This window comes from Maylandia zebra, linkage group LG22 (genome assembly GCF_041146795.1).
Source record: "Maylandia zebra isolate NMK-2024a linkage group LG22, Mzebra_GT3a, whole genome shotgun sequence".
Lineage (NCBI taxonomy): Eukaryota > Metazoa > Chordata > Actinopteri > Cichliformes > Cichlidae > Maylandia > Maylandia zebra.
The window spans coordinates 6,143,489-6,170,614 of NC_135187.1; the positions used below are offsets into that span (position 1 = coordinate 6,143,489).

The 27,126-nt window shown below is 42.4% G+C and overlaps 1 protein-coding gene across 7 annotated transcripts in view; it reads left to right on the plus strand.

Moving 5' to 3' along the window:
* The window catches only part of col11a2 (collagen, type XI, alpha 2), a 41,307-nt gene that overhangs the window by 12,265 nt on the left and 1,916 nt on the right, over nucleotides 1-27,126 (plus strand). Inside the window, exons 3-64 of one of the 7 annotated variants that reach the window (XM_076879737.1) lie at nucleotides 1,189-1,399; nucleotides 1,596-1,758; nucleotides 1,895-2,017; nucleotides 5,486-6,349; nucleotides 7,579-7,698; nucleotides 8,985-9,200; nucleotides 10,072-10,125; nucleotides 11,053-11,094; nucleotides 11,183-11,245; nucleotides 11,392-11,466; nucleotides 11,804-11,890; nucleotides 12,204-12,260; nucleotides 12,363-12,416; nucleotides 12,562-12,615; nucleotides 12,855-12,908; nucleotides 13,206-13,259; nucleotides 13,364-13,417; nucleotides 13,511-13,555; nucleotides 14,053-14,106; nucleotides 14,785-14,829; nucleotides 15,013-15,066; nucleotides 15,234-15,278; nucleotides 16,070-16,123; nucleotides 16,221-16,265; nucleotides 16,424-16,477; nucleotides 16,588-16,632; nucleotides 16,798-16,851; nucleotides 17,043-17,150; nucleotides 17,544-17,597; nucleotides 17,686-17,739; nucleotides 17,866-17,910; nucleotides 18,114-18,167; nucleotides 18,455-18,499; nucleotides 18,603-18,656; nucleotides 18,799-18,852; nucleotides 19,273-19,326; nucleotides 19,491-19,688; nucleotides 19,808-19,861; nucleotides 20,149-20,256; nucleotides 20,344-20,451; nucleotides 20,593-20,646; nucleotides 20,773-20,826; nucleotides 21,050-21,157; nucleotides 21,291-21,344; nucleotides 21,446-21,499; nucleotides 21,682-21,735; nucleotides 21,819-21,872; nucleotides 21,987-22,094; nucleotides 22,200-22,253; nucleotides 22,419-22,472; nucleotides 22,689-22,742; nucleotides 23,143-23,196; nucleotides 23,437-23,544; nucleotides 23,672-23,725; nucleotides 23,873-24,034; nucleotides 24,134-24,187; nucleotides 24,296-24,331; nucleotides 24,429-24,482; nucleotides 24,564-24,849; nucleotides 25,000-25,109; nucleotides 25,417-25,485; nucleotides 25,639-25,875. In XM_076879737.1, coding sequence (XP_076735852.1) covers nucleotides 1,189-1,399; nucleotides 1,596-1,758; nucleotides 1,895-2,017; nucleotides 5,486-6,349; nucleotides 7,579-7,698; nucleotides 8,985-9,200; nucleotides 10,072-10,125; nucleotides 11,053-11,094; nucleotides 11,183-11,245; nucleotides 11,392-11,466; nucleotides 11,804-11,890; nucleotides 12,204-12,260; nucleotides 12,363-12,416; nucleotides 12,562-12,615; nucleotides 12,855-12,908; nucleotides 13,206-13,259; nucleotides 13,364-13,417; nucleotides 13,511-13,555; nucleotides 14,053-14,106; nucleotides 14,785-14,829; nucleotides 15,013-15,066; nucleotides 15,234-15,278; nucleotides 16,070-16,123; nucleotides 16,221-16,265; nucleotides 16,424-16,477; nucleotides 16,588-16,632; nucleotides 16,798-16,851; nucleotides 17,043-17,150; nucleotides 17,544-17,597; nucleotides 17,686-17,739; nucleotides 17,866-17,910; nucleotides 18,114-18,167; nucleotides 18,455-18,499; nucleotides 18,603-18,656; nucleotides 18,799-18,852; nucleotides 19,273-19,326; nucleotides 19,491-19,688; nucleotides 19,808-19,861; nucleotides 20,149-20,256; nucleotides 20,344-20,451; nucleotides 20,593-20,646; nucleotides 20,773-20,826; nucleotides 21,050-21,157; nucleotides 21,291-21,344; nucleotides 21,446-21,499; nucleotides 21,682-21,735; nucleotides 21,819-21,872; nucleotides 21,987-22,094; nucleotides 22,200-22,253; nucleotides 22,419-22,472; nucleotides 22,689-22,742; nucleotides 23,143-23,196; nucleotides 23,437-23,544; nucleotides 23,672-23,725; nucleotides 23,873-24,034; nucleotides 24,134-24,187; nucleotides 24,296-24,331; nucleotides 24,429-24,482; nucleotides 24,564-24,849; nucleotides 25,000-25,109; nucleotides 25,417-25,485; nucleotides 25,639-25,875 — 5,756 coding nt within the window. Of the gene's footprint in view, nucleotides 1-1,188; nucleotides 1,400-1,595; nucleotides 1,759-1,894; nucleotides 2,018-5,482; nucleotides 6,350-7,578; nucleotides 7,699-8,984; nucleotides 9,201-10,071; nucleotides 10,126-11,052; nucleotides 11,095-11,182; nucleotides 11,246-11,391; nucleotides 11,467-11,803; nucleotides 11,891-12,203; nucleotides 12,261-12,362; nucleotides 12,417-12,561; nucleotides 12,616-12,854; nucleotides 12,909-13,205; nucleotides 13,260-13,363; nucleotides 13,418-13,510; nucleotides 13,556-14,052; nucleotides 14,107-14,784; nucleotides 14,830-15,012; nucleotides 15,067-15,233; nucleotides 15,279-16,069; nucleotides 16,124-16,220; nucleotides 16,266-16,423; nucleotides 16,478-16,587; nucleotides 16,633-16,797; nucleotides 16,852-17,042; nucleotides 17,151-17,543; nucleotides 17,598-17,685; nucleotides 17,740-17,865; nucleotides 17,911-18,113; nucleotides 18,168-18,454; nucleotides 18,500-18,602; nucleotides 18,657-18,798; nucleotides 18,853-19,272; nucleotides 19,327-19,490; nucleotides 19,689-19,807; nucleotides 19,862-20,148; nucleotides 20,257-20,343; nucleotides 20,452-20,592; nucleotides 20,647-20,772; nucleotides 20,827-21,049; nucleotides 21,158-21,290; nucleotides 21,345-21,445; nucleotides 21,500-21,681; nucleotides 21,736-21,818; nucleotides 21,873-21,986; nucleotides 22,095-22,199; nucleotides 22,254-22,418; nucleotides 22,473-22,688; nucleotides 22,743-23,142; nucleotides 23,197-23,436; nucleotides 23,545-23,671; nucleotides 23,726-23,872; nucleotides 24,035-24,133; nucleotides 24,188-24,295; nucleotides 24,332-24,428; nucleotides 24,483-24,563; nucleotides 24,850-24,999; nucleotides 25,110-25,416; nucleotides 25,486-25,638; nucleotides 25,876-27,126 lie in introns of all 7 variants that reach the window. The other 6 variants (XM_076879736.1, XM_076879738.1, XM_076879742.1 and 3 more) reach the window with 6 other exon arrangements.

The window sequence follows — 27,126 nt, forward strand, 5'->3', positions numbered from 1 at the left end:
CTTGAATGATTCACAGGTCAATTTAAAGTGGTTTAACAAACAAAAACATTCCTGTGAAAATGTTCGGATACAAGGACAGAAAAGGAGATAAAAAGCATGACTTCCTGAAATCGTGCAGAACTTTTACTCGAGACTAGAAACTGAACAAATATGTCTCTTTGGCAACATCTAAAGAAGTGAAGGGAGATTTTTGCACAGTCCTGCAGAACAACAGCTTTTATTGTAAAGCATTTAAGGAATCTTTTAAAGTATGAACATTATAATTATATGTGTAAAAACATTTTAGGCCGAGAGTTAAATGTTGTGAAGAGACTGTTTGTTTTTTGTAATTCCTCATAGGTGCCATCCAAAGAAACAAACCCAGTCTGCATGCAGACAGAAAAAAGTATTTTTCTTTTGTTCATAAATGTGCCATAAATCTGATCGTGTAGAAAGTAATTCATCCATGTCGTGAAGTTTTGCATATTATACCCAATGTTAGCTCAGAACAGCTTCTGTTGTAATAATTATCTTTGCTAGCTGTATCAATATTGCACAGTATTACCGCCATATAGCAGATCTTATCTTATTTTAATATTTCAGATTGTTTGGGGGAAAGGAATTTAACATTTAAGGTAGTATTATTTAAACCTGTCCCACCTCACAGTGTAAAAACAGCTTTGCATTTAATATTTACCATGAATTCCAGACAGGAAACCTGTAATTATCCTTACTGGTTGGTATCTGTTTGCACTGAGCTGCGTGGAGCAGCTGAGCCCTCTGCGTGATGCTCGTGGATATTAAGTATAATTATGTGTTTTCAGTGCAGGAGCAGAGTTAAAGTATGTGGAAAACCCACAACAAATTAACTTTAGAAGCTGCCTGACACCCCGGAGTGAGGGCAGAAAGGAGACGGTAGCACTTATGTGGCTGTGAATAAATCCTCAAAAGTCAAAGCTGATGTTCAGCCTTCTTTCTCCAGCTGTCATTATGTGATACACCATCTATGCCAGCTCCACATGGGATCATAGCGTGACATTATGTAACCACTTCATGCTGACATGTGTATTTAATAAATTAAAGCTCTTCATTAGTGTTATTTTCACATTTCTGCCTCTATGTTTCTTTCCAGTCTGCACATCTGCTTCGTTCTTGTCATCTTTCCTCATCTACAAATATGGTTAATACTTCCCTCGCTCTCATCCTCAGGTCGTTTCCCGGAGAATTTCTCCGTCATGGCTCTGGTTAAAGCCCAGGCTGGCCTCCAGGCCTTCCTCCTCTCCATCTACAGCGAGCAGGGCGTCCAGCAGCTGGGTATCGAACTGGGACGTTCACCTGTTTTCCTGTATGAGGACCAGAGCGGCAAGCCAGCTCCCGAGGACTACCCACTCTTCAAAGGCGTCAACCTGGCTGATGGCAAGTCAGTAACCAGCAACAACAACCAGTTTGTGACCAGTTGAAATGACATGATTGTGGTGGTGTAGGTGTGAATGGGACCAGTGTTTGCTGTGTGGAAACTCAATATTATTTTTTGTGGGGTTGCTGATGGCTGTTTATTTAGGGCTGTTCTCACGTTGCTCATTGAATTGCCTGTGGTTCCTCCTCCTCGTCTGTAGGTGGCATCGCATTGCTTTCTCTGTTTCCAAGAAGAATGTGACACTGCTGCTGGACTGCAAGAAGAAGATGACCCGCCCTCTGCCCAGGGGCAACAAGGCAGTGGTTGACACCAATGGCATCACAGTGTTTGGAGCCCGCCTGCTGGACGAGGAGGTGTTCCAGGTGAGGAGCTCGATCAAGATAAACTGTGATGTTACTGACTGGGTGGCAACAAAGTTTCAGCAGGAAAATCACACGTTTGTTCGTGTTTTGGTCACAGGAACAAGTTCTAATTATGTGTTTGTTTTTTCCTCCACAGGGAGACATCCAGCAGCTGATGATTGCCTCCAACCCTCAAGCTGCCTATGACTTCTGTGAACACTACAGCCCTGACTGTGACTCCCCTCTGCCCAAAACCCAAGCTCAGGACCCCAACACATACGTGAGTAACACCACAACAAGTCCAGAAACAGACATCAATTCATTAGTCATTTAATATCAAAGAATCTTCCCACAGTAACCTTTGTTAGAGTCGCATTCGTGGTGCTTTGTTAACACAAAGTAAATATAAAGTCCTGAGGAGGTTACAGCTCATTCACAAAACTGAGGGCTCGTCTGTAGCTCCGGTAAAAGATGCCCAAACAGAATCTCGGACTTTGTTTTGGATTTCTGTGACACTTCCTGTAGAAAGAAAACTTTTCACCGAATCCCAATAATTTAAATAAAAATGTATTTTGTAGCTATTGAAAGATAAAAAGCAGGAACAGGAGCGAAAACTGACCGGCCTGCTGAATGCTTACAATAAACTTTAAGCAGTCAGTGAATATCGCTGATCCTTGTGCAACATCCGCCTTAAGTGCAAAGTAGTGCAAATATATCTCTGTTATATCCATCAGTTCCTCTGCCTATGTTAAAGTTCTATCATTAGGATTATTAACTATTTATTGTTTTTATTTATGTTACAACACAACATATTGAAAACATCTTGAGATCAGAAAAAAAGTAAACAATATATTTTAAACCTTCTGGAAAAAGTTTTTAAGATTCTAAAAAGTCTAGCTGTCAAACTAAATCTACTAAAGTTCGTCTGAAAATGAAGTCCTCGGGTTCAGTTTGGGTCATCTGATGATGTCATCAAAGTGCTGCTCCCCCTTTCTGTCTTTCTCTCGCATCCTCGTCATCAGCAACAGTTTGTATCCATCCGCTTTCCTCCTCACCGCCACAGTCTGTGTCTCCCATTCGGTGACGTAAAGCAGAGGCGTTGTCATCGTCCCATCCCAGAGCTGTGATTTTACATTTTTTACACTTTTATGATTTTATGCTGTTGACTTTTTAGAGCAGTGGAACACAGAAAGGTAGGGGAATGAGGATGATACAAGCAAACATCAGTGTCTTTTGACATTTTTTATATATAATGAGTTGAAAGAAAAGGACCTGTTAGAACATAGAATTATGTTAAATTCTGATTGGTTTTCAAGTATAAGAATTTGGCATCACGATGGCTTAAGGTGGAGCCTCTTTACTTACTGAGACTGGTTGTGCACGTTACATTAAGTACTATAGGCTTTGCAAGCTTACATTCATTAATTTCACTGTAAAACAAACTGATATTTGTGAGCTGGCAGTGACTGCATCGTCTGCATCCATCCAAAGTACACAGACTTTGTTTTAGAAGTTTGTCTGATGTTAAATCAGGATAAATTATCGGTCACTTCAGAGCTCCGACACTCCCAAACCCTGTCATGTTGATGCTGTTGAGATGACTTTTTCTTTTTTGGATGAATAGAAATCTCTGTGATTTTATTCATTGGCTTCCACTATTGCTTTGTTTTTGCTATTTTCTCATTCATCCAGATTCTTGTGTACCGACATATTTAAACACTTTTTGACACAGATTCTGATGAGTGGGAAAAAAGTCAAAGATTTGTGTTTTCTCATCATCCTGTTTCTGTCTCCTACTGTTGTTTATTCCCCCCGTCCCCAATGCTGCATCACATACTCTTCATCTTAACCTTCATTTATCCCTACATGGCCTCTAAAACCTCTCTCAACCTCCCCGTGGAAATCTAAACTCCTCTTCATGCGTTCTTCCTCTCGCTTTCGCGTTCCTTCCATCTGTCTCAGTACTTTGATGAGGAGCAGGATGACCATGAATACCCCTATTATTATGAGGAAACAACAGGCATTGCCTCCTCCTCCGCGACCCCCTCTCCCCAACCTGGGGCCCCCAACCAACAGGTAAAGAGGGAGCGAGAGTGAAGGAAAACACGAGCAGGGTTTGTGGAAGGGAGGGAGAATGAGAGGGAGAGAGAGGCATTTAAACCATAAGTGGCTCATAATCCATCCTGTATTATTAGGTTTACAAGTGCTGGGATGTAATCGAAATTTTCTTACACGATAAATTATTTGTTTTATTTTTGCCTCTCTCTCGCTCTGCGCTCATTACTCCACACCCCCTTTTTGTTTTATTACATCAGCTTCTCTCGTTAATGCAGACATGTGATTACCTCCATCCCCATCACACAGGATTATTTTTGTCATTTACATGTTGTCATATATGTTGTGTGTTCACATGTGGCCAGGTGGGGGCACTGGGGCAGTGAGGGTGCAGCTGTGTTGTTTTATTTAGGTTACAAATGATGTCAAACACCTTCAAAGGGAGATTTTTGAATGAATTGCTGTGAGATAAAGTTGATATTTATATGATTTCATAATCATATAAACTGGACTTTAAGAGAGCGTTAAGATATTTAAAATTCTTGGATTACAGTGATTACATGTTAGATTACAGATGCAGTGGATTTCATGTTTGTCATGTTACCAGATACTAGGTGTGGTTTGTCATACATTGGGTAATCAGCTTATTTCACTTACAGAAGCTTTCCTGTGATCGCTCACTACATGGGGTTTAATGACACACACAGTCTTTGATGTCCTGTTACTGTTTTGCATGATTACTTCATTGTCTGGGAGGATGTTACCGCATGCACCTACTGTGCTTCTGCACCAAAAGTTTCTACATCAACGTCTGTGTAAATACAAGAATGTCAGTGCACGTGATTGTGTTAGTAAATGCATTCATGGTTGTTCCCCTGACCTTTGTGAGGAGGGTATATTCCTCTGTTTTCTCTTCATAACGTATTTTTGTAGGCGATTGTTTGTGAATACAGTTTTGATTTGCATGTATTTTATTGTAGCAGCATGGTGGTTAGAGTCATTGATCTACACAACTTTACACATTGTGGTTTTATGTGACTAACACGCATTTGCATGCCAGACCGCCGTCCCTGCAACTTCTTTTGCATGACTAAACTGCAGCAGCCTTCTCTTACAGTTTGCTTGGTGCATTAATCACAACACAGCAGGTTTGGTATCAGCGTTATGTATGTTTGCGTGTACCTGTGTGTGTATGTGTGAGTGTTTTGCAGCCAGCTTTACCTGCCCCATCACGCTCTCAGTGCCTCTGCCAAACCACAGCCTCAGTTCTTATTAGCACGAAGATGCTGCTTTGTTATTTAGTATTGGGAATGGCATTATTGGAGAGATCAGCAAAAACAAACTCAAATAAATTGGTTCATAGACATGAAATATTTCATATTGTTTGGCCATCTTGGTGTAAATTCCATTTTTAATGCTTAAGGGGTGTCAGTGTACTTCTGTGCTGTATCCAGTAATGCCTGTACAGTCTCAGTAAATCATCCGAGCCTTAGCCATCTTTATGTCATTGTTTCTCAAAACATGCGTTCTTGTCTTTCTCTCTCCTTCTGTCATCCCTTGTTTGTGCTTTTCATCCCCCTCCCCATCTCCGTGTATCTTTGTCATCTTCTACTCTCTTTCATTGTCTTTGTCCATATTCACGTTTACATACAAAATAACATCTCAACCAAACAATAATCACGGCTATTAGAAGAAGGCAGTCACTGAAAAAACAGCACCTGCTAAACCCACACTTGTAAAATCCAAGCCCACTCCAGCTAAGCCCGTCAAGTCTGGATCATATAAACTCGTCATCAAGCCACCTATTCCCACCAAAGCTTCCAAGTCCTCCAAAGCAAAGCCCACTGCAGCAGACGTCCTCCTGTCTAAAATCAAACCAACCAAATCTAAGCCCACAGCTGCCCCAGCGAAGAATGGCAATGGCAAAACTGGCGCTGTGAAGAAAGCAAATGGTAATGCAAAAGCTACAACTGGAGCCAAACCAACACCTCAGGTCAAAGTAAATGGAAATGGCAATGGTAAGGTTGTAGCTGAGAAGAAAGCTCCTGTTACCTCGAAGGCTAGCAGCAATGGAAAAGCCACAACAGAGAAGAAAGCCAATGGAAACGGCAAAACGGCCACCGATGTTAAAGCAAAAGGTAACAGCAATGGTGGGGCTAAGGCTAATGGCAACCACAAAACTACAACAAAAATTCAAACAACTGTGGTCAAAGCCACCAAGGCACCTAAACCCACCAAAGCATCAAAACCAGGACCTACAAAATCTGCAGCCACCAAAGCTCCAAAAGTAAAAACCCAAAGCAAGGCAGACGTCAAAGACGTTAAAGCTGTGACCAAAGTCCCCCCGGTGAGCAAACGGGGGAATAACTTCGTCAGGGATTCCCCCCCGACGAAGTCAGTGGCAACATCTGCCCCAGTCCGACCGACTCCAGCCAGACCCACAAGAGTCAACAAAGTGCCGGATATAAAATCGCACAAACCTTTCCCACCGTTTGGCAACACAGCGCTGAGCGGAACTGGAGTCCCACCGAAGAAAGTTACCAACCGTTATCAGCAGGTACAGCAGGAGGCCGATGTTTGGGTTGGAACAGCCCGGGTCGTATGTCCCATCTTTCCAATCTCTTTTCCAGATCTTTCCATCATCCAGGATCTGCAGCAAAAGTTTTATGAAACCTCTTTTTTTTCCTGCTTTCTTTTGTGAATTCTTTGAACTTTCAGTAATTTTGATGCAAATCCTCGATGATGCAAAATCTGGCCTTCAGAATGGAAGCTGGTTTATACCAAGCTGTCTGTTCATATATCATATGATCTCCATGATCACACCAGCTTCCACATATGATATGGTACAGCGGTGCAAAGGGAAGCATGGCTAATCGAACGGTTTCACTGTTCTTTACTTCACTCCTACCTTCAAGCTGCTGAAACTGGATGTCAGAACATAAACGCACTCCAGCCCTCTGTTTCTTTCTTTCCGGGGAAACCTTTAACATACGGGTCTAATGAATGAGCATGGATTGCTATGGCACATAAATGCAACACATACTATCATATTTTACACACTTGCAACACATCAGACCTCCCTGTCACTCTGTCCTCTCTATGTTTTGGTTGTTTTTTGCGTACCTGTGTTTTCTCCCTGATCTCCGTCTCCCTGTCTGCTGTCATATTTTGTATCTCATGTGAGTAAAGCAGCTTCACAGAACTTTCCATTATGCTTTGCTTAAAATCAGAATTTCAGTAAATGTTCCATGCTGTGGAAAGCAGTGATTGACTTCACTGAATCGTGTTCTGTGAGGCTGTTAAATGGGGTTGTTTCACTGTTGTCTCATCCTGAGGTGAAACTAGTTCATCCCAGAGCATCATGTTATGATGTTTTCACCTGATGGGATGGCTAGAAGCTCTCAGTTCTACCACCAATACGATCATATTTCACCCTTTCTTAAGTCTTGGCTTGTGAGCTTTAAAAAGCAAAAATGGTTCAGCGAAGAAACGAAAAGAAATCTCACTACAGTTATCTCAATGACTCTCTAAATCTTGCGTAAGGCAACATTTATAGTCACTGAGATTCTGAAACGACCTGAAATTTCTTTTCAAAAATGGTTCTTTAAACTTTAAAGATGTGAGTTGCAGCTAAAAAGCTCTTTGCCTTTGCCAACCACAGTTTCATGTCTCATTTCTTCTTTTAACTCATCATGAACCAGAAGACTTTGAACTAACCACACTCTCTCAATCGAATTTGCTTACTTCCTCCCTGCTCCCCCACTTCCTGTCCACTTGACCAATTAGGATGTAGACACTGAATATTCTGAGGCTGGCCACACCCCTACAGAGACCGATTATTACTATGAGGAGACCTTCACACAGCCAGAGGGTGAGGTGGTTGGACAAGAAGAAAACGCTGTACAGGTAAAAAGAAGATGACACACTTATCAGAAACACACATCAGGTCAAGCTAGAGTCCACAGAACAGCTTAAACTTCACATATGAGTGTTTTAATAAAACCTCTGAGGGAGAGGAGGATGTGATTCCTGTGTGGTGGTGAGCCCAGTCTTTGTAGTGTAACAAAGTAGTTTAAGCTCTTTGTTTCTCCGTTTACTTTTCTAACCACTCATCACTGTTTTGTTGGCATCGATGTCACGTGACAAGCCATAAGAAAACCTCTTTCAAAACAGAATGCACCGCAATCATCCGAGTGTACCGTCAGATATTTTTACGCGGTTCCCGTTGTTCCTAACAGCAAGAGTCCCGTTTTGTTCTCATCTCGAGATCCATCATTGTCATTATCTCGACATAAGAACAAGAATCTTGTGAAAACAGGATCCACATGAGAATATTTGATGTGTGCTTTGAACCTCAGCAAAAAAAGATGAATTAAATGCATTCTTGTTTGAGAGACAATCTAACTGTACTAAAGATCTAGATGATTTGCAGATTCATCACATTTTTGATTTTGTTTTGTTTTCCAGTTTCGATTTTTGCTGCGTTTTTTATCAGCATATGATTTAGAAACCAAATACCGACATTATTCATAATTATCAGGGAGGGTGTGTCAGATATATTAATGCAATGTGGATTTTTTTATATTAGAAAACTGTGCAGTAAATTCACTGGATTCTTGTTTGTTATTAAACTTACATGGTAAGTAAAAAAAAAGAAATAACATAGTTTTTGCTTTGCGTAGCAGCTCGTCTTCACAAAGTGTTTAACATCAGTTCTGTGTGTGCACGTACGATGCAAACATCACCATTAAATGTGTTTTTACTTCTCAAACTTTTACATTTGTGAGAACGTATTTGATCACCGGTCATCACGAGGGCTGATGTTAAAAAGCTTTGGTGAAATTATTCCAGAATAAACTAAACTTCAGATGATTAATGGAAGATTTAGGGTTTCCAGGATAAACCTGATCGCCTGTACGGTCTGCCAGATGTCTGTTTGTGTTCTCTCCCTCTGTGACTGTTTAATTTATAAAAGGTAAGACTCACTTTTTTCTGTATCCTCCTCTTCCACCGCTGCTTTCCTCTCATTCTTTATTTCAATTCCACCCTGAACATTTCCCCGTCCTGCACACCTCTCCCCCTCTCTTTGACTATTCTCCTCGTCCTTTCTGCACCTTTTCTTTTCCTTTGCTTGAATCATTCTCTCGTGCCCCTCCATCCATCCCGCTGTGGCTACAATAAACTCGTCGCAGCCTCAGGTGGAGCCAGCACTGGTGGGAGAAGAGGTAGACGCCGCCAAGGCGGGCGGTACTGGAGAAGAGCTCTTCACTGAGGAGTATGAGACTGGGGACGTGGGCCTTAAGGAGTACGACTATAACTACAGAGACTACAATGAACCATCACCAGAGACTGCAGAGGTTGATGGCAACATTGGCCCCGCCCTGTCCGCTGTGACAGACGAGGGAGGCGTAAGTCGCTTTGCTTCAGAGGCAAAAACACAAAAAACATTTCAACCAGCTCTACAAAGTATCGTGAAATTGCATTCAGTGTCCCGTCACGTGACTTGTTTGAGTTTGCACTGCAGAGAGAGATTATCTTACATTAAGCCTTACATTAATTCAGCTACTGATGTTTTGGTTGCTAATTTGCTAATTTGAATTCAAACACTGAACATTGCTTTGAGAACTGGCACAGAGATGATCCTCAAACATGGAGTTAGGAAGGAGTTTAGAAATCTCAGCTATCCAGACTGGATGCATCAACCATCATTCACCAAACCGTGAATTCAGAGTGGACGACATTCATGTAAAATTTGTTCACAGTCTCCGTTTTATAGCTTGCAAACTCAGTCAGTCACAGAGAAACGGACAGCGAATGCGTTTCAAGGCAAAGTTATCACAGCAGTGGTTGAAATGGGTTTTAATTTACAGTGTGTGTATTGAGCCTTACAGTAACTTATACTGTCACATATGCTCCATAAAGAGGCATTCAGAGGTGATCTTTTGCCCTGAATGTCGTTTTGAGTATATGTCTTTGTATTTTGGTGCCCAGCTCAGAGGATTCTGTATCTGTGCATAAATACGTCTGTAAGTCATGGACCAACAGTTTGGAGAGCTGCTGAATCAATGGTATTTGGATACAAACTTACACTTTAATTCAAGCAGAGCAGGTTTTCATTTTATTTTACTCTTTTATCAACTCTAGTACGATAATGTTTGACACATGTGTATGTGCATGCAGTCAAAACACTGAAATCTGCTTTCAGTGACTTTGTGCACACTTTTTCTGCCTCGTGTGTGTGTACGTACTTGTTATTGACTGCATGTGTGTTTTCCTCAGGCTGCTGTTAGAGGCCAGAAAGGAGAAAAGGGCGAGCCTGCTGTCTTGGAGCCTGTGAGTCAATTCAACAGTTTTACCTGACCGGGTGTTTTGGGAGGGGGGGGGGGGGTGTTTTACCAGAAGCTACAGGGAATTGCACTGGCAACCTTCCCCTTACTATCCTGCTCTTCACAGTAATCCAAGAAATACACTCACCAATTATTTTGTTAGGAGCTGCTTGTTACAGTCAGTTTGGACTTCCTTAATTCTTTAGATTCAGCAAGGTGCTGGAAACATTCCTCAGAGACTCTGGTGATGATAGCATCACACAGCTGCTGCAGATTTGCACATCTGTAATGCACATCCTCTGTGCTCTGTTGGACTGAGGTCTGGTGGCTGTGGAGATCATGTGAATACAGTAAACTCACTGTCTTATCCAAAAAAAAAAACAGTTTGAGGAAATCTGAGCTCTGTGCTTCATCTTCCTGCATTGTCATCAGACCAGGCAACATTTTTCCAGTTGTCCAGTTTTGATTGTAGTTTCCTGTTCTGAGCTCACAGGAGCACAGCCTGGTCTGCTCATCTGTTCAGGGTTCAACACAGTTTGCATTCAGTGATGCTTTGGTTGTAACTGGTGATTAATTGAGTTTTCTGTGCCTGCTGTCAGTTTGAAGCAGTCCTTATCCTCTGACTTCTGACATCATTGAGGCATTTTCTCCCAGAGAACTGCGCTCACTGGATATTTTCTCTTTTTCAGACCACTGATTTGATGTTTGTGTTAACAAGCAGCTGGACCTGTGTACCTAACAAAGTGGCCAGTTAACCTTGTAGTTATACACATTTACCTTTACAAAGATATTTGTGGCGCTGTAGCTTGTGAGGCCAGTTAAGAAACATTCTGAAGTGTTGCTCATTAGAGGATTAATGGAGTAGACATTAAGAGGACACCTGATGGTGGAGGGTTTGTCTGTCTGTCTTTTTACTTTATTTTGGATTTTGCAGGGGATGCTGATTGAAGGACCTCCAGGACCTGAGGGACCTGCTGTAAGTTAATATTATTTTTCTCCATCTTAAAAAATAAATCCTCACTTTCTGTCGACAAATATTTAAACTCTTAATTTTTATCTGGCAGGGTCCCACTGGACCTCCTGGATCTTCTGGACCTCCTGGTTCTGTCGGTGACCCCGGAGAGAGGGTGAGTATTTTTCCTTTATCTGAAGGTTTGTAGGCATGCATCTGAATCTGTGTGTTACACATGTGCTATACAAAAGGAGCTCAATTGATTATGTTTTTAAATTCTTATACTGGCCGACTCACCGTTGCCCCTCTGATATCCTGCAGGGCACTCCTGGTAGGCCTGGTCTTCCTGGAGCTGATGGGGTTCCTGGACCTCCTGGAACTTCACTCATGCTGCCTGTAAGTCACCTTTAACCTTTCAGCCTTTACTGATTATGGAAACTATCAGAATAGCTATAAATATGAGTCATATTTGGGCAAATGTTTTGTTTAAACCAGATCTGAATGTGTTTTAACTCTTTATTGTCGGTGTTGGTTTTTTATAAGCATCGAGAGTTGGATTATTTCGGGTTTTCCTCATTGAACACAGCTACAGTCTATAGGAATGCTCTCAGATGTTGAGTTGTTTGTTTATTCAAATGTTTATTCCTTGTTTTTTATATATATATGTTAGAGTAATTCCTGCGTCACTGTCACTGATCAGGTCTGAGTCTGAATGTTCGTTCTGTGTTTGCAGTTCCGCTTCGGGCAGAGCGGAGGAGACAAGGGGCCGGTCGTTTCTGCACAGGAGGCTCAGGCTGCAGCCATCTTATCCCAAGCCAGGGTCAGATATGAGTTTTTATTTCAGCTTTTCTATCTATGATGCTTTGTTTCGCCCTGGTATTGTCACCTTTTGTGAAATGACATTGTCTCCAATATTTTATTAAAACTGCACTTTGTTAATTATTTCGTTTTTCTATTTATGTTATGAAAACTCAGAATCAAAATAAGACTTTAATGTGGTCAGTAAGAGAACACAGAACAGAGATGATGTATTCTGTGAACGTTAAGACGATGATCTTATCCAGGGAACATAAATATGCAAACAGAGTTTCTTCCTGAATCACTGCTATAAGCAGCTGTCGTGTTTTCTGTAGATGGCTCTGAAGGGGCCTCCTGGACCAATGGGATTCACCGGACGCCCTGGACCCCTGGTATGCTACCTTTCATTTGGATCATAATAATCGGTCTGTTCTCTAAGTGTATATGACATCGTCATTAGTAAAATGAGACTGAGACGATTGAGTCTCTTTCAGGGAAATCCAGGAAGTACTGGTTTGAAGGGAGAGCTTGGAGACCCCGGTCCTCAGGTAAATAACAACAGCTGTGTGTAAAATTATTAATGACTTTATTATTATTACTCCTGTATTGTGTTCTAAGTGAACCTTTTCAGCTCATGTCTGTGAGATCACAGTTATAACTGACACTTCTGACGGGCCGCTGGTTTATTTTCAGGGTCCAAGGGGACCCCACGGTATGATGGGCCCTCCAGGCAAAGCAGGAAGAAGAGTGAGTATGAACAGCTGACATTTTTATCAAGATGTGTGTATCACTTGTTGTTGTAAATTTTATTTTTTAAGTTTTATGAGAGTAGGTGTCGTTTCAGGCCTGCAGTTCAGGCTGTCACCAGAAAGTTTTAAAACCTCTAAAAGCCAGTTTTTGTCCATCCAGACGCTCACCTGTGCTCCTGTTTAAGCTGTCTTTAAACGTAGGTTCACTTAAACATGTTCTTCCTCTGCTCCTCGCAGGGCCGTGCTGGAGCTGATGGTGCCAGAGGAATGCCAGGAGAGCCTGGAACTAAGGTACCCTCACTGCCTTTATTTAAACACCACCAGCCTGAAGCCTCCACCCTGTCTCTGTAGCTTTTTTATTGGTCCAATAAGAATTGATATTAAAATTTAAATACTGGTGTCATTTTGGTGCCAAAAGCTCGACACAGTCAGTTTGTTCTCCCTGATTATTCAGCTGTATCAAAGTCTTTCTCATGGATCCTGAGGCCTCAGCTGTGTGCTCATTGTTATTGTATTGAGATTGTTTCTGATGCATTTCTACTTTCTACAGTGAGATAATAGTAATGTTTATGTCTGTGTCTATCACAGGGCGACCGTGGTTTCGATGGTCTTCCTGGTCTGCCTGGTGATAAAGGACACAGGGTACGTCCAACAAACTCAAAAACAATGATTGTTTTTCAGTTATAATCTTTATTACCGCTGGAGAATCATTTATTTACATCTGCTTCATCCTTATATTTTATTAGGGTGACTCTGGACCACTGGGACCACCAGGGGGCCCAGGAGAGGACGGAGAGCGGGTACATAGATCTGCGAATATTATTACATCCAGATATTGTGTCACTGCTGATCAGCATCTTTTCATCCATAACGTGCTTCTTCTGTGTTTGCAGGGAGATGATGGAGACGTTGGACCCAGGGGTCTCCCAGGTGAACCAGTGAGTGTTTCAGTCACAGCCCAGCTGATTCTACACCTCCCACTATTTTCTATTTATATTCTACTTGTGCTTTTATTGTCTGTGTTTTAAATGGTCTCCCAAAATACATGCCTCTGTTTTTATATCTCACATAACAAGGTCACCTTTGCACCTGTTGTTTCATAATCATCACACCTTTATGATATTTTAGGGATCTTTACTGTAATTAATAATGTAGTGCAGTAACACAAAGACGGAGGAGGAGCCAACGTGCTTTTAGAATCACTGAAATAGGGAGTTGTGTTTTTTATGCAGCTAGTTGTGGGTCAGTCTTTTAGATTTGATAAAGAAGGAGAATGCAGATTACCTCTTTAAATAGCTCATTCTGTATTTATACTTTATATATTTATAAGTTCTCTTTCTTTATGTTTTTCCTTTCATTTCCATTAAAAACAATAGTATGTGTGAGTGAATGATCCTGGTTTGCATGACGCCTGTGTGTCCTTGTGTGTTTGCAGGGACCTCGTGGTTTGCTTGGACCCAAAGGTCCTCCAGGAATCCCCGGACCTCCTGTGAGTAGAAGCGATTTCACGCCCAGCCTTCTGCTGTTATTTTGGCTGCATTGTTTTACCCCACTCTGACCACTGAGCACCCACAGCACCACCTGAACCAACAGCCAGTAACCTGGTTTCATCCCAAATCTAAAAATGAACGTGTGATGTTCCCACAGCCTCCTCAAAACATACCAACATGTAAAAAATGAATGCATGATATATTTAAACTTTCTGCTTGTTCTGCTAAAGTAAAGTTTTAGCTTTAAGGGAAGTTTATTCCATCAGTTTAATATGACAGAAGCAGGAACATCAGTGTTCTTGTTCCATGTATTTTTCTTACAGATTTTAAATATGTAATGTTAAACACAGTAAACACTTTTTATTACCTTACACTCTCACATTTGTTTTGAAATTTTATAACATGTTTAAGTACAAACCAGCGCTTTCAGACAAATACTTTGTGCACTTTTTTCCAAAGACTTGTGTAAAATTAGCCGACTGCACTTTAAATAGGAAGATGCCCACAAAGACAAACCTGCATCAACATCAACATGTTTCGTTTTCTATGAGTGATGCTGAGCAAAGCACCAGAGATGATGTTTTCAGTTCCTGTTCCCTGGATGCTTTGAGTAGAAGCTGACATTTAGACATTTATGGGGAATCGTTTTTAATTTCTTCCTCTCGATCTTCTCTCAGGGTGTTCGAGGAAACGATGGACCCCACGGTTCCAAAGGAAGCTTGGTCAGTAACAGTTTCCATGTTATCCTGTTATCGTGTGTATTTGAACATTTAAGATCAGAACTCATAATGTTAACACAAAACTTTTCTTTTAGCTAGTTTCTGACAGATTCTCTCTTCCTCCTCTGCCGTTCACTTTGCCCTGCGCTGATCGTTATTCTCTCCTCTTCTGTTTCTGTCCCTCAGGGTCCCCAAGGTGAGCCAGGACCTCCAGGTCAGCAGGGAACCCCAGGAACTCAGGTGAGAGAGAGAACACCTGGTCATTATGACGTACCTGATACGTGATAATGTATGGGAATAGCTATGCAGGAACATGCACACAAAGATAAAAGGAAAGATTAATGCTCAAATTGTAATAATTACATAAACTGATTAAAGGTCACACGGTGTTTTGGGGTTTTTTGCAGGGAATGCCGGGACCTCAAGGGGCCATCGGACCCCCAGGAGAGAAAGTAAGACCTTAGATATTCATCATACTCTATTTAAAGTACATTTACATAATGAAAGTTGGCTCTAAACAAGTATTCAACAATAAACAGTCATATAATAGTTGGAATATTATTAATTCATTGCATTATTCAACTCTATTCTCCAACTCTGACATTTAAATACTGCAGTGACGACACCGAGAAAGTAAACAAAGGGAGTAGGATGTGCTGTTGTCAGGAAGAGATCTTTAAACACCTGTTACAGCAGGAGTCTGTGGGATGTTTAAGAATTATAGTAACCAATCAAACTCACACATCTCACAAAGGTGAAAATATGATGGCTATTGTCAGAGATGACGATCTTATGCTATTCCACTTAAAAATGAATCTTCTAAATTAAGTTTGATATGAAGTGCAGGGTTTACCTCATGCACACGCAGTACAGCACACAGCTGCCTGCATGAAGACTGCAGTCACTCTCATATAACCCGACTACCACATACAGCTCAGTGACCCACAGACACTGCAGCTGTGACAGTGACAGCATGAATATCTCTGAAACTAAAGTGAAATTGTGCAGCCTTACCTCATTCACATCAACACTTTCCCCACCGAGCAGTGGTATCAGCACTCTGAGTCTCATAGAATAACACTCGTTCTCTGTATCAGTGCACTTTTCTCTCGCTCACACTTCAACCATGTGAGTCTGTCGTGCTCGTCAGCGACGAAGCAGAAAAGTGTGCTTCATTCAGATATGAGACGTTTCAAATAAGGAGCATTTATTGACCTTATATACACTTTGTCTCCTTCTCCAGGGTCCCACAGGAAAACCAGGTCTCCCAGGAATGCCTGGAGCTGATGGGCCTCCTGTATGTTTGTCTTTCTTTATATCGTTTATTAAGTTGAACCACCTAAAGCTGGGTGATGTCGTTTCTAAGCCTTAAACTCTCTGTTTTCATGTTACAGGGTCACCCAGGAAAGGAGGGGCCTCCTGGCACCAAGGGAAACCATGTGGGTGCCATAACTCCATCACTTTATATTACTTCATTCATATTACTATTATTATCCATCCTAACAGGAGACCTGTAACCTCTGTTAGGTTTGTCCTTGTGGTCGTAGTTACCACAGTGTGTGTGTTGTGCTGTAAACCTGCTTTCTTTGGTCTGCAGGGTCCTAACGGTCCTCAGGGAGCTATCGGCTATCCTGGTCCTCGGGGCGTCAAGGTCACTGCACTTCATTTTTAATGTGTCGTAAAACAAATTAGCAAAGACATTTTTTAAATGTGATTTATTAGAATGCAAATGTATTGATTATGAAATTGTTGTGATCACAGGGAGAACAAGGCATCCGCGGCCTGAAAGGCCACAAAGGAGAGAAGGTAAATTAATAAATATCACGTTTACACAATAACATCGTGTTAATGTGAACATTTGGTGATTAAAAAAGGAAAACGGAGATATCATGTGACTGCATTTTATAATTAAAAACAAGGTTGGTGTCATGTACATCTATTCATTGTGTTTTTATTTGTTTTTGTTGCCAGGGAGAAGACGGCTTCCCGGGAATTAAAGGAGATTTCGGTGTCAAGGGAGAGAGGGTAAAGTCTGAATAACGAAGCAGCTGATTGGTCAGTTGGCTGGTTCTTTAATGTAACACTAGATGGCTGAATGAAGGACTGGATGGTCCAGATTTTTAATCTAACCCATGTTAATATTTGCTCTGAGTTATTGCTTTGTATACAGCACAGATTTAATCTCACAGCTGTGTTTCCACTCTGATCTCTTACAGGGAGAGATTGGAGTATCAGGGCCCAGAGGAGAGGACGGCCCGGAGGGGCCCAAGGGTCGTGTTGGACCCCCCGGTGAGGTTGGAGCTATTGGACTGATTGGTGAGAAGGTATGAACTGTTTCATTACAGCAAGACTGCATAAAAGTAATTATTTTTATCATTCAGACCATCATTTAATACTTTTATAACTTGTGTAAGAATTATATTTCACCTGTACCTGGGATCTGAAACAAGTATTTATTTGAATATTTCTAAATATTTGAGGAGTTTTTTATGTTTTATTGATGTGAATTTCTCCATTAAACCTGACATTTAACTTTATAACATGAACTTTATTACAAGATAATGTGACTGTTACACCTGTGCATCATGTTGAGTGCTTCTCAGGTTTCTCACCTACATGCCAGCATTAATCAGTCATAACCAGCTGGTTTGTAGTGGAGCAGGTTAGAAAACGCAGTCACACCTGCTGTGATTGATGACGTCATCGTTTGTTTCCAGGGTAAACTTGGTGTACCTGGAGTTCCTGGATATCCTGGAAGACAAGGACCAAAGGTAAGAGAAGCACAAGCCTTTCATTAGCACTGAATCAGTGGTTGATCCTGATGGAACAGCTGATCCTGACATGTTGGTTTATTTTTAGGGATCTCTTGGATTCCCAGGATTCCCTGGTTCAAACGGCGAGAAGGGAACAAGGGTAAGACGACGTCTCTGTGGAAGACTCAGACATTTAAACCTAACAAGGATAAAGTTTCTCAGGTTATAACAAAAGTTCTAATGTTAACTAATGTTTACTGTTAACTGTCTGTCTGATTCTCTTCAGGGTACTTCCGGCAAACCAGGTCCGAGAGGACAGAGAGGCCCGACGGTACTTTTTCTGTTTATTATGCTCAGGGTTTAGAAGCTGCTCTGCTCACAGCGTTAAAGAATAACCTATCAGTACATCACCCATCATCAGTGTAACCTCTGGTGATCAGCAGAAACACAGTTTTCAGAGTTGTTTAATTGTTGCTTCATATGATTTGAGTGCATCGTAGTAACTTAACTATACGTGCTGTTTTTGACCATCAGGGCCCCCGAGGGCAGAGAGGGCCGAGGGGGGCCACGGGGAAACCAGGAGCAAAGGTTCGTCTGCACACCTGAAACAAACTGTCCACACTGTGATTTACTGATGAATCCTGTTTTCACTTCATATTTTACATGAATGTGTGAAAGAAATTACTCGTATCTCATCTTTATATAAATATTTGAACAAAAATGTCAGAGCTGGATTTTTTTTTTTTAAACAAGACTTGCCTAAAAACCCTCGATGCCATTTACATTTATTGCTTTTGATTTTTGCCTGTAAATAATTTAAATAAAGAAAAGAAGAGTTTGTATTTAATTCATTCTTCTTTTATTGCTCCTGTCAGGGAACCTCAGGAAGTGATGGACCTCATGGTCCTCTTGGAGAGAGGGTGAGTGTTGAAGTTCACAGAAGTGTGTCCTGCTTGGAAAAACTTACTTTTAAATTTGAGTCAAATATTTAATGTTCTTACTTTACCACATGTGATTTCTCAGGGTTTGCCAGGACCTCAGGGAGCCAATGGTTTCCCCGGACCAAAGGGACCTCCTGTAAGTAAACGTTTTCATTTACGGTTCCTCACAGACTGATTTTAGTAATGATACAAATTCAGGGTGATATCACTGAGCTATTAATAAAAAAACTGAGGTACTTTGTACAGTTTGATAAAATTGGTTTATTGTTTTATTACAGGGACCACCAGGAAAGGATGGCCTGCCAGGACATCCCGGACAGAGAGGAGAAGTTGTAAGTTAAATTTGTATTTTTTATTTATTTATTTATTTATTTTTCTTTCTTAGAGGTGCCTCCACCTGAGCTCACTGAGTGGAGCAGGTGGCCCATATGCCTTAAGGCTAATCCATAGATGTGGGTTTTAATCCAGACCACTGACTGCATGGCTTCCTCCCAGCTTTGCTGTCTTCTGTCTGTCTGAAGTATTTAAGTAGTGATCTGTGAAATTTAATGCACAGAGATGCTTGAATCTGTATTTATGGAGAAGAATTATTTGTGTTTTGTGTCAAATAAACAAAAAAAGTCATCACAGCAGATTTTTCTTCATCTCAGTCACAGACTGTGATGATGGTTGTGAGTGGACACGTCTTTGCCTTTCAGATCTGAGCGTCTGTGTTTTCTAGATAAACTGTTAACTGAGTTTGTGTCTTGCAGGGTTTCCAAGGTAAAATGGGTCCACCTGGGCCTCCTGGAGTTGTTGGACCTCAGGTGAGTTCATTCATCGTGGTGCACATACTGTTACTGCTACAGTAAATCACATCACGAGCCAACTTACACACTTCACTTCTCCATATTCACACCCTGCTGCTTTGCATTCTTCCTTCCATCATTGCTTTCTTCTTCTCTCAACCCTCTCCATGTCCATCTTCCAGGGCCCATCAGGAGAGACCGGCCCCATGGGCGAGCGTGGCCATCCCGGACCTCTAGGTCCACCTGGTGAGCAGGGGCTTCCTGGTCCCTCAGGGAAAGAGGGCACCAAGGGGGACCCTGGACCCACAGGACGGCCTGGAAAAGATGGTCCTCCAGGACTGAGAGGCTTCCCAGGAGAGAGAGGACTTCCTGGAACCCCTGTGAGTATAAATGATCCAGCATATGTAATCAAGCCAGGATCCAGGTGTTTAAGAAACATTTCTTATCTCAGTCATTAGAATAAGAGTCCTGATTATTCCTGCATGGTCATTTCTTCCAGGGTGGTGGAGGACTGAAGGGAGGCGAAGGACCTGCTGGACCTCCTGGACCTGCTGTAGGTTTCTGTTCATATTAAAAAACAACTCATTTAAAGAAATGTTCATAGTTCAGAAATAATGGATGCAAGTCTGGATCTTTCAGTTAAGTGAGGAGAGAACAGCGCGTACTCTGAGTTTGGATGTTAACCATCATTGTATTTGTTTAATTTTTCAAGTCTCTCACTAGGAGATAGAAATCTTTTAAAAACTTTTAAAATCTGTTACTTATTCTTCCAACTTAAGAATGAATTATTCACTTAATGAAAACCTGCTGTGGTTGGTGCTGACCTCATGTATTTCTTAGGGGTCTCCTGGTGAGCGGGGACCAGCTGGTACTGCTGGACCCATCGGACCTCCTGGCAGACCAGGCCCTCAGGGCCCACCTGGACCAGCTGGAGAGAAGGGAGTCCCTGTGAGTCTTCCGGATGTGTTAATCAAATTTAGTCTGTCCAGCTAATGATGAAAATCAATTATTGATTTCTCTCTTTCTCCTGCTCAGGGTGAGAAAGGGCCCATTGGCCCAGCAGGTCGGGACGGAGTGCAGGGTCCTGTGGGTCTGCCCGGCCCTGCTGGAACAGCTGGAGTTCCTGGCGAGGACGGAGACAAGGCCAGTAACTCTAAGTAACAGAGATCACACCTTAGCTTAAGATTCTTGGAAAGCTGCAGGGTGAATGTTTCACCTCAGAAGGTGTCAAGAGTCAAAATAGCTCAGAGCGTAAAATAAAATGAATTTTATTTATTGTTTCAGGGTGAGGTTGGAGAGCCTGGGCAGAAGGGTGCCAAAGGAGCCAAAGGAGAGCATGTGAGTGACTTAAATCAGGGGTTAATGTTTACCTCTGATGGTAACGATCAGGATCTAATAATGCTGTTTCTCCCCTAATGATTGTTGTTTCTCTGTGTTCATGTGCTTGTTTCTGGTTATTTGCAGGGTCCTCCTGGTCCACCCGGGCCGCTCGGTCCTGTAGGTCAGCCTGGTCCAGCTGTGAGTAGAAACTCCTTTTTATTTCAAGTGCATGCATTTGATGATAGCTGCAGTTTTTACTTTACAGATTTGATAAAGGTCTTGTTAAAATGAAAATGTAGTTATGTGATGAATATACAAGATTATTCCAGATTTTAGTTTAGATCCATCCAGTCAGGAGAACAGCACATTAACTGTTCTTATGTCCTGCTTTTGTCCTTGTTCTTCTTCTTCTGTGGTGCAGGGTGCTGATGGAGATCTTGGACCGAGGGGGCAGCAGGGTCCTTTCGGAGCTAAAGGTGATGAGGGAACCCGAGGCTTCCCAGGAGCCCCAGGTCCCATCGGACTCCAGGTAAAAACATGAAAATGTCAAAAAACAGCAACACTTCCTTTCTTTACGTTGGATTTGATGTAAATACTCGTGCAGTTCGAGCATCGCTCTTGTGCAAAGCTCCTAATCCAGAACTTTGACCTTTGCTCTGCAGGGACTGCCAGGACCATCTGGGGAGAAAGGAGAGACGGGAGATGTCGGACCTATGGTGAGTTTCACAAACACATGAATATTGTAATAACTGGTAATGACGTATGCAACAAAATAAATAACATGATGATAATAACCAAATCCTCTTTATGTTTCCAGGGTCCTCCAGGCCCTCCAGGACCCCGTGGCCCTGCTGGACCCAGCGGAGCTGACGTGAGTGTTTGGAGCTTTTACTGAACCTCTGTGAAACTCGCTCCTTTTCTATCAAGTTAATTTTAGCAGATTAAATTCTCATGAAACTCATGTTCAGCATTAATTAAAGTAGATTATCTGATACTTTTTCCTCCGAGTAACTGTTGATGGAAATTATTTGATCAGTTTTTGTCTGTTTTCAGGGTCCTCAAGGTCCTCCTGGTGGTATTGGTAATCCTGGGGCTGTTGGAGAGAAGGTGCAGTACTGAAGGAATATTTTTACAGCTTTGTGTCCAAAAACAGAAAAACTGGATTAAAATATGTGATATTTGTTCCACAGGGAGAGCCCGGTGAGGCCGGACCACCTGGAATCGTAGGAGAGGCTGGAAAGAAGGTGAACGATGTGATCTTAATGCTTTTTTGAGCCGATGCATCAGGAGGTCATGCTGTCGCTGATATCTAAATATCATCCATGAGCAAACAAAGAGGTCTGTACTTCTGTGGACAGGGTCCTCGTGGAGAGCGCGGAGAGAAGGGAGAGGCGGGCCAACCTGGAACTGCTGGACCTGCCGGAGGACGAGGAGGACCAGGAGACGACGGGCCCAAAGGAAACCCAGTATGAGAACCGGACACACCAGAACATACACAGACTGCCGCACAGATCAGTGAGCACCGATCTCTTTACTGTGTTTAATCATTGATCTTTTTGTATTAATTTCAGGGTCCTGTTGGTTTCCCTGGTGATCCCGGCCCCCCTGGTGAGGTTGGACCCAGAGTAAGTGTCGTTTTTGAATGATTCACGTTTATTTATTTGCAGAGATGTTAAATGTGGCTCCACAGCTGCCGACAGTTCAGTTCAGCCTCTTCACTGCACGTTTGAGCTTCGTGCTGAACCGAACAACCCAAAGAAAACCTCTGACATCATCGTCTTTGTTTTTAGGGCCAGGATGGTGCCAAGGGAGAGAGAGGAGAGGACGGAGAAGCAGGAGAACCTGTGAGTAAAAAAGCAGAGATGCAGAAATGAAGGATTAGAAATGATCCAGCTCCTCACCCATATGGAAAAGAAATAGTAAAAACTTATAAAATACTCATGAAAGTGGCCACTTTCTCATTACTTTCATATATTGTTTTAGTAAATATCCAAAACAGACAAGTTTCATTTATATAATTTTTCAAGGGATCAATCTTTTCATTCTGCCTCCTATCGCAGGGCACGCCCGGACCTCCTGGTGAGAACGGACCTCCTGGACCCCCAGGAAAGAGGGTAAGATCACTCAGTCTGATGGCAACCTGCTGCTGTGAAAAATCACTTAAGTAACAAGTTTTTCATGCAGCCAATATTTTTTTAATGCTTCCAGCTTTTGAAAAAGGGTGAAAACAATCACAGAGTTTTGCAGTTTGACCTTTTATTTACCTGAGCATATAAGGTTGTGTTTACTGACCAGTCATGTTTAGAGTATCATCACCCAAACACCCAACCTGAGCGCAGCATCCTGGACACCATCAAACATTTATTCTGTTTCTTTCCTGCAGTCGTATTTAAATGGCTTCTATTTAAAATACAATTCATTTATACGATTTAGTGAAAGCTTATTAACTTTGAAGGAATACAGTATTTTATCACTTATGTTCACTGATGCACTGTTACCTCATTTACATGTCAGGGTCCTGCTGGTGCAAGAGGAGCAGAGGGACGTCAGGGAGAGAAGGGAACCAAGGTGAGTCCTTCAGTTACTAAATGATCTGCACAGATCACAGTGAGTAAAAGCTCTCAGATGATAAGACAAAACTATGTTTACATCTGATTACTGACCCTTTATTTCTAATAATGATTCTACAATAAATGATTAACTCTGTTTTTCTCAGATTCTTATCAATCTTATTTTTGTGATGCATAACTTTTACTGATGCAAAGAAGGAATCTTTTAATCGCGTTTCTTTGGCGTCACCCTTCACAGGGAGATCCAGGTGCAGTCGGTCCCCCAGGAAAGACGGGTCCTGTCGGCCCTCAGGGTCAACCAGGAAAACCAGGAACCGAAGGTCTTCGAGGACTCCCAGGATCAGTGGTCAGTTCAGTGTATCAGTCATTTTTGGGTTTATTCAAACAGCAACTAAACAAATTCACTGTGTGTGACACTTGTTGTTTGATGTGTTGCTGTTCACTCACTAAGTGTGTTAATAATTGTGTTTCAGGGTGGACAAGGATTACCAGGAGCTGCTGGAGAGAAAGGACCGCCTGGACCTTTGGTAAGAGCAAACACAAAGTTTGCACTTGATGCTCCGTCACGCTGCACTTTGCTCCTGCTGCCTTCTTTAATCCTCCATCTTTCCTCTTCTCGTCTGTCCTCCTGCTTTCGTCCTCTTCTTTTCTTTTCTCTGCTTCTCCTCCTGCAGGGACCGCCTGGTTTGCCCGGCCTGCGTGGAGACCCCGGAGCCAAGGGAGAGAAGGGTCACCAAGGTCTTATCGGTCTCATCGGACCTCCGGGAGAGCAGGGAGAGAAGGGAGACCGAGGCCTTCCTGGGCCTCAGGGATCCTCTGGACCCAAAGGAGAGACCGTAAGTTTGACCTCTGTCACACGATGAAGAGCAGGCAGTGAAACCTTTATTTTATTTGACTCTTTTTTATGGAAATGATTCTCATGTCTTGTAACACAGGGACTTCCTGGAGGCACCGGACCCCTCGGCCCTGCTGGTCCTCCTGGTCTTCCTGTAAGTATTTGTGCTGTTTTATTCCAGGAACATGACGTCATTCTTCCTCCTCCTGCTCCTCAAACCTGTCATTGAAGCCGTTTTATTAAAGTCTGACATCTTTTCCAGGGTCCTCAAGGTATCAAAGGAGCTAAGGGTTCATCTGTGAGTAACCACGCTAACATGAGTGCAGTGTCAGTAAAATTCAAAGATGAATCGATGTGATGATGTAATGCTTCTTTCCTTTTCCTGCTGGATTTAGGGAGGAGCTGGACCAAAGGGAGAAAAAGGAGTACAAGGACCTCCTGGACCTCCTGTTAGTACTCCACCTTTCTTCATTTAAATCTTCTCCATGTGCTCTCTGAACTGCAGTTAATGATGTAAACTTGCTTCCCAGGGCCCACCTGGTGAGGTCATTCAGCCGCTGCCCATCCAGAGGAGTCCCAAGTCCAAACGCTCCATCGATGCCAGCCAGCTGGCGCCGGAGTTTGACCCTGACATGCCGGCATCTGACACCGCCGGCACAGAGTTCCTGATGGGCAGCGAAGGCATGGAGGAGATCTTTGGCTCTCTCAACTCCCTCCGTCAAGAGATCGAGACGATGCGTTTCCCTATGGGCACTCAGGACAGCCCCGCGCGCACCTGCCAGGACCTGAACCTCAGCCAGCCCGACCTCAAAGACGGTAACGGAAACAAACCACAAAACCCAAAACAAACCTGGCAGCTGATCCTGGCACTTATATCAGTACCAGGACGATGATGAATGAACATCTTTAAGAGTCAAAGTCAGACTTTTACATTTTCCCACCTCTTTTCTCTGTCGCCACCTGCAGGAGAGTACTGGATCGACCCCAATCAGGGCTGCTCCAGAGACTCCTTCAAGGTCTTCTGTAACTTTAGTGCTGGAGAGACGTGTTTGTACCCGAGCAAGGACGTCAACACGGTCAGTCCAGCAATCTGCAAAAACAACAACTGTGTCAAAAAACATTATTATTAACTAAACTAATAATAATTTGGTTAAATCAACATGTTTGGGTTCCCGAAGCGTTTGTGGTGGTTTCTATTTTCTCATTTTATCTAAGAAAAAAAAATTATTTAACATTTATAACAAAACTAAGATGTCAGAGCAGTAATGTTGAGGAAATTTGCCACCCAGGTTTAAAAAAAAGGTGTTTTTATCTGTCTGTGTGAAAACAGAGTTTAAATGAAACTTTAACTACAATGTGTGACGTGGATCATTGTGGTCACAGGTGGAGATGAGCTCCTGGGACAAAGAGACTCCAGGATCGTGGTACAGTCAGTTTTCCACTGGTAGTAAGGTTAGTAATTAAGTTTAATAGTTTAGTTCTTGACCTGTTTAACCTTCTTTCCCTCGTTTGTTTGCATCCTTACACTCATCTTACACTTTTCCTCTTTGCTGCTTGTTGTCTTATCATTAAATCCTCTCCTCTCCTTTCTCATCCTCCTCCCAGTTCTCCTACGTCGACTCCAACGGTGATCCCGTGGGCGTGGTCCAGCTGGGCTTCCTGCGCCTCTTGAGCGTCCAGGCCCGTCAGAACCTCACCTACCACTGCCACCGCTCCGTGGCCTGGGCCGACCAAAGCGCCGAGAACAACTACCAAAGGGCGCTGCACTTCCTGGGTGCCAACGACGAGGAGCTGAGCTATGAGACCAACCCGTACATCAAAGCCTTGATCGATGGCTGCTCTGTGAGTTCACACACATAAAACTACATCCAGACCTGTTAAAGGCTCCGTGTTACTGAAGGTGATGAGGAGCTGTCACATCTTTCCTCTGGACCATCGTAACCATGTATGATGGACCAGAGTTAGTCTGACCCTCATCCAGTCCTAGTAAATTAAGCTGCCTCTTTTTCTGTGATGTTGCAGTCACATTAGAAAAAACAGTGTTTTTAAATGATTGCGCTCTCATTACCTTGGAAATGGTTGCTTTGCAGACAGAGAGCAGGTCTACGACAACTCACAGTCAGTTGAAAACTTCTGTGCAACTTTGGTGCTGCTATAGTTTTTTTAGGACTTTTTAGCACCACTACTTTGATCTTGTCCAGTTTCCTCAGATTTTTTAAGGACACACTGCACAGCATGCTGAGATATGTTTTCAACTAGTCGCTCTTTGGGAATCACAAAATACGATTTTCTGTCTGTTAAAGTGTGTCATTTTTTAAATTTTTCATAGATTCAGCCAAAGAAATGGAACAAACTGTCTAGAGTTGTCTGTTTTCTGTAGACAGAACACTGATTCATGCTGAGTCAGGTGCCTTTTTTATTCTCGATTGAATGTTTAACTGGTTTAACACCGATCTATGAACTCTGACCTGTTCCCTCTGAAAATGCTCAGGTGCAAGGATGAACTGAAAGTAATGAAAAAGTAGACGATGTGCAAAGAAAAACTTTGACCACTTAAAAAATGTAAAGATAGTCTGACTCCAACGAGACAAACATGAAGAAATAAGAGCAGACTCGAGACTTTTGCATAGTTTAAACCAGAAATGCAACCAGATAAGTCGAGTCTGCTGTTTGCAAAGAAACACAAAACAGACGAGCTGTGCTCATCGATGCAGACTGACTCAGGTTAATTGCAGCATCTGAGCAAATTGTGTTTGTAGATGAACAAAAATTATTGGCAAACCTTCACCAATCTGTCTGAGAGTGACTGCAGTCGGTCCAAGTTGGACTGTGATTGGTTGGAGACAGTTCGCCTTACACCAGGCGGTCGCTTTGAGATCAAAAACATTCACTCATAAGTTGAGAGCAGCCGCTTTTTTACTTATTGTCACAAACAGGTTGGAGTTTTATGTCGTGTGACTGAGCTGTTGGAGAAAGCACAAGAGTTTAACCCCACACTGTGTCACGTTCCTCATCAATAACAGACAGTTTTCATTTAATGGGATCTTTGAGGTTGATTTAAATTTGAGAACGATCACTAATTACACTATGATG